This window comes from Oncorhynchus keta, chromosome 13 (genome assembly GCF_023373465.1).
Source record: "Oncorhynchus keta strain PuntledgeMale-10-30-2019 chromosome 13, Oket_V2, whole genome shotgun sequence".
NCBI lineage: Eukaryota > Metazoa > Chordata > Actinopteri > Salmoniformes > Salmonidae > Oncorhynchus > Oncorhynchus keta.
The window spans coordinates 2,855,439-2,860,438 of NC_068433.1; the positions used below are offsets into that span (position 1 = coordinate 2,855,439).

A 5,000-nucleotide genomic window follows, 5' to 3' on the forward strand; every position below is an offset into this window, starting at 1 on the left:
GTCTGTCTGTCTGTCTGTCTGTCTGTCTGTCTGTCTGTCTGTCTGTCTGTCTGTCTGTCTGTCTGTCTGTCTCTCTCTCTCTCTCTCTCTCTCAATTCAATTCAATTCAAGGGGCTTTATTGGCATGGGAAACGTGTTAACATTGGTTAAAGTAAAGGGAAAATAAACAGGTCACACATGTTACTGCTGTGATGTCACACTGTGGTATTTCACCCAGTAGATATGGGAGTTTATCAAAATTGGGTTTGTTTTCTAATTCTTTGTGGATCTGTGTAATCTGAGGGAAATATGTGTCTCTAATATGGTCATACATTTGGCAGGAGGTTAGGAAGTGCAGCTCGGTTTCCACCTCATTTTGTGGGCAGTGAGCACATAGCCTGTCTTCTCTTGAGAGCCAGGTCTGCCTACGGCGGCCTTTCTCAATAGCAAGGCTATGCTCACTGAGTCTGTACATAGTCAAAGCTTTCTTTAAGTTTGGGTCAGTCACAGTGGTCAGGTATTCTGCCACTGTGTACTCTCTGTTTAGGGACAAATAGCATTCTAGTTTGCTCTGTTTTTTTGTTAATTCTTTCCAATGTGTTAAGTAATTATATTTTTGTTTTCTCATGATTTTGTTGGGTCTAAATGTGTTGCTGTCCTGGGGCTCTGTGGGGTCTGTGTGTGTTTGTGAACAGAGCCCCAGGACCAGCTTGCTTAGGGGACTCTTCTCCAGGTTCATCTCTCTGTAGGTGATGGCTTTGTTATGGAAGGTTTGGGAATAACTTCCTTTTAGGTGGTTGTAGAATGTCTCTTTTCTGGATTTTGATAATTAGTGGGTATCGGCTCTGCATTATTTGGTGTTTGTCCCATTTATTTTTGCAGAATTCTGCGTGCAGAATCCATAAAGGACAATGGGCTCTAGGACTGATTCAAGTATTTTTAGCCAGTTCCTAATTGGTATGTTGAATTTTTTTGTTCCTTTTGATGGCATAGAATGCCCTTCTTGCCTTGTGGCTCAGATCGTTCACAGCTTTGTGGAAGTTATCTGTGGCGCTGATCTTTAGGCCAAGGTATGTATAGTTTTTTTGTGTGCTCTAGGGCAACAGTGTCTCGATGGAATTTGTATTTGTGGTCCTGGTGACTGGACCTTTTTTGGCACACCATTATTTTTGTCTTGCTGAGATCCACTGTTAGGGTCCAGGTCTGGCAGAATCTGTGCATAACATCTAGGTGCTGCTGTAGACCCTCCTTGGTTGGGGACAGAGGCACCAGATCATCAGCAAACAGTAGACATTTGACTTCAGATTCGAGTAGTGTGAAGCTGGGTGCTGCAGACTGTTCTGGTGCCCTCACCAATTCATTGATATGTATGTTGAAGAGGGTGGGGCTTAAGCTGCATCCCTGTCTCACCCCACTGCTCTTTTAAAATAATTGTGTGTATTTTTTGGCAATTTTAACCGCACACTTGTTTGTGTACTTGGATTTTATAATGTCGTATGTTTTCCCCCCAACACCACTTTCCATCAGTTTGTATAGCAGACCCTCGTGCCAAATTGAGTCAAAAGCTTTTTTTTAAATCAACAAAGCATGAGAAGACTTTGCCTTTGTTTTGGTTTGTTTGTTTGTCAATTAAGGTGTGCAGGGTGAATACGTGGTCTGTCGTACGGTAATTTGGTAAAAAGCCAATTTGACATTTGCTCAGGACATTATTTTCACTGAGGAAATGTACGAGTCTGCTGTTAATGATAATGCAGAGGATTTTCCCAAGGTTGCTGTTGACGCATATCCCACGGTAGTTATTGGGGTCAAATTTGTCTCCACTTTTGTGGATTGAGGTGATCAGTACTTGGTTCCAAGTATTGGGGAAGATGCCAGTGTTGAGGATGATGTTAAAGAGTTTAAGTTTAGCCATTTGGAATTTGTAATCTGTATATTTGATCATTTCATTGAGGATACCATCAACACCACAGGCCTTTCTGGGTTGGAGGGTTTGTAATGTTGTCCTGTAGTTCATTCAATGTAAATGGAGAATCCAGTGGGTTCTGGAATCCAGTTTGTTCTGGAATCCAGTGGGTTCTGGTAGTCTTTAATAGTTGATTCTATTAGTGGTTTTTGTTCTTGTTTGTTGCCCAAAATGACACCAGTTTGTAAAGAATGTTTCATTCTTTGCAGCTTTTGTACCTCATTGAGAAGAGCAAACAACCAATCAACTCTTTGTTTTATTTACCATCTATTTAGACAGCTGTTGGGACTCTGGTGTTGATCTGAAGTTCTCAGCAGTCTCATGCTTTGGGACTGACCTTAGTCAGACAAAGAGAGAGAGGAGACAGAGATACGTTTTTACCTTTATTTAACTAGGCAAGTCAATAGACTGAAACAACGGCCATTTTGGTTCTAATGCATGGTGTACTCTACTATTATCAAATATATATTTTTTTTTTCCCCCAAGATAGACCACAGCCTTTAGTTTCCAATAGGAGAAAATGAATCATAGTGGGCAGAACAAGCAAGGAGGTGGGCAGAGCCAAGCACAAGCTAGCAAGATCTTATTGGCGCATTCTAGCGTGTACACTACATGACCAAAAGTATGTGGACACCTGCTCGTCGAACATCTCATTCCGAAATCATGGGCAGTAATATGGAGTTGGTTCCCCTTTGCTGCTATAACAGTCTCCACTCTTCTGGGAAGGCTTTCCTCTAGATGTTGGAACATTGCTGCTATAACAGCCTCCACTCTTCTGGGAAGGCTTTCCACTAGATGTTGGAACATTGCTGCTATAACAGCCTCCACTCTTCTGGGAAGGCTTTCCACTAGATGTTGGAACATTGCAGTTATAACAGCCTCCACTCTTCTGGGAAGGCTTTCCACTAGATGTTGGAACATTGCTGTGGGGACTTGCTCCATTCAGCCACAAGAGCATTAGTGAGGACGGGCACTGATGTTGGGCGATTAGGCTCGTAGTCGGTGTTCCAATTCATCCTAAAGGTGTTCGATGGGGGTTGACGTCAGGGCTCTGTACAGGCCAGTCAAGTTCTTCCACACCGATCTCGACAAACCATTTCTGAATGGACCTTGCGTTGTGCACGGGGCCATTGTCATGCTGAAACAGGAAAGGGTCTTCTCCAGACGGTTGCCACAAAGTTGGAAGCACAGAATCTTCTAGAATATCATTGTATGCTATGGCTTTAAGATTTCCCTTCTGGAACTAAGGAGCCTGAACCATGAAAAACATTCCCAGACCATTATTCCTCCTCCACCAAACTTTACAGTTGACACGATGCATTCGACGGTCCCGTTCTGTGTGAGCTTGTGTGGCCTACCACTTCGCTGCTGAGCCGTTGTTTCTCCTAGACGTTTCCACTTCACAATAACAGCACCTTGTTGACCGGGGCAGCTCTAGCAGGGCAGACATTTGACAAACTGACTTTGATGAGAAGGTAGCATCCTATGACGGTGCCACATTGAAAGTCACTGAGACTCTTCAGTAAGGGCAATTATACTGCCAATGTGTGTCTATGGAGATTGCATGGCTTTGTGCTTGATTTTATACACCTGTCAACAACTGAAATAGCTGAATCTACTTTTGTATATATAGTGTATTTGGGTTAGGGCCTTCCGTGTGAAGTGTTTGCCTTTGCACTCTTAAAAATAACAAAATTATTTTAAACTTTGACCCAAGGGTCAAATCTACAAAACGTAGTCCATTGTGTTCATAACAGATTGTAGTTTTGGGAAGAGGAAACTGTATTGAGCTCAACGATGAGAAAATGTGCAGAATGTCGGCCAAAATCCATCTCCCTCCAGCTCTTCCCACTCCCTCCAGCTATTCCCACTCCCTCCCGCTATTCCCACTCCCTCCCGCTATTCCCACTCCCTCCAGCTCTTCCCACTCCCTCCAGCTGTTCCCACTCCCTCCAGCTATTCCCACTCCCTCCAGCTCTTCCCACTCCCTCCAGCTATTCCCACTCCCTCCAGCTATTCCCTCCCTCCAGCTCCCCACTCCCTCCAGCTCCAGCTCTTCCCCTCCCTCCAGCTATTCCCACTCCCTCCAGCTCTTCCCACTCCCTCCAGCTCTTCCCACTCCAGCTCCCCAGCTGCTCCCACTCCTCCAGCTCTTCCCACTCCCTCCAGCTATTCCCACTCCCTCCAGCTATTCCCACTCCCTCCAGCTCTTCCCACTCCCTCCAGCTCTTCCCACTCCCTCCAGCTCTTCCCACTCCCTCCAGCTCTTCCCACTCCCTCCAGCTATTCCCACTCCCTCCAGCTCTTCCCACTCCCTCCAGCTCTTCCCACTCCCTCCAGCTCTTCCCACTCCCTCCAGCTATTCCCACTCCCTCCAGCTCTTCCCACTCCCTCCAGCTGTTCCCACTCCCTCCAGCCCTTCCCACTCCCTCCAGCTATTCCCCCTCCCTCCAGCTCTTCCCACTGCCGGCCACTGGGCTTCCTCTCATCACATCACAACATGGCTCCTTGTTCTATCTGTGCTATTATGCTCCATTTGCCAGGAGGAAACCGTATGACCCAGCAGCCATTCCGGGTCCAGTGGGCCTGGGTTTCCATGGAGACACGGCTCTACACGGTGCAGGAGAGCTCCCAGTTTCTAGAGGTCACTCTGAGGAGGAGGGGCCATCTGGGGGAGATGTCTTTTGTCAGTGAGTAGCAGAACCCCAGCAAACACACAACCACCACACAACGTTGTAGTAGCAGAACCCCAGCAAACACACAACCACCACACAACGTTGTAGTAGCAGAACCCCAGCAAACACACAACCACCACACAACGTTGTAGTAGCAGAACCCCAGCAAACACACAACCACCACACAACGTTGTAGTAGCAGAACCCCAGCAAACACACAACCACCACACAACGTTGTAGTAGCAGAACCCCAGCAAACACAAAACCACCACACAACGTTGTAGTAGCAGAACCCCAGCAAACACTCTACCACCACACAACGTTGTAGTAGCAGAACCCCAGCAAACACACAACCACCACACAACGTTGTAGTAGCAGAACCC

The 5,000-nt window shown here is 46.3% G+C and overlaps 1 protein-coding gene across 1 annotated transcript in view; it reads left to right on the plus strand.

Moving 5' to 3' along the window:
* The window catches only part of LOC118378823 (FRAS1-related extracellular matrix protein 2-like), an 85,310-nt gene that overhangs the window by 21,427 nt on the left and 58,883 nt on the right, over nt 1–5,000 (plus strand). Inside the window, 1 exon segment of the mRNA XM_052460719.1 lies at nt 4,486–4,632. Within this exon segment, the coding sequence (XP_052316679.1) occupies nt 4,486–4,632 (147 nt within the window).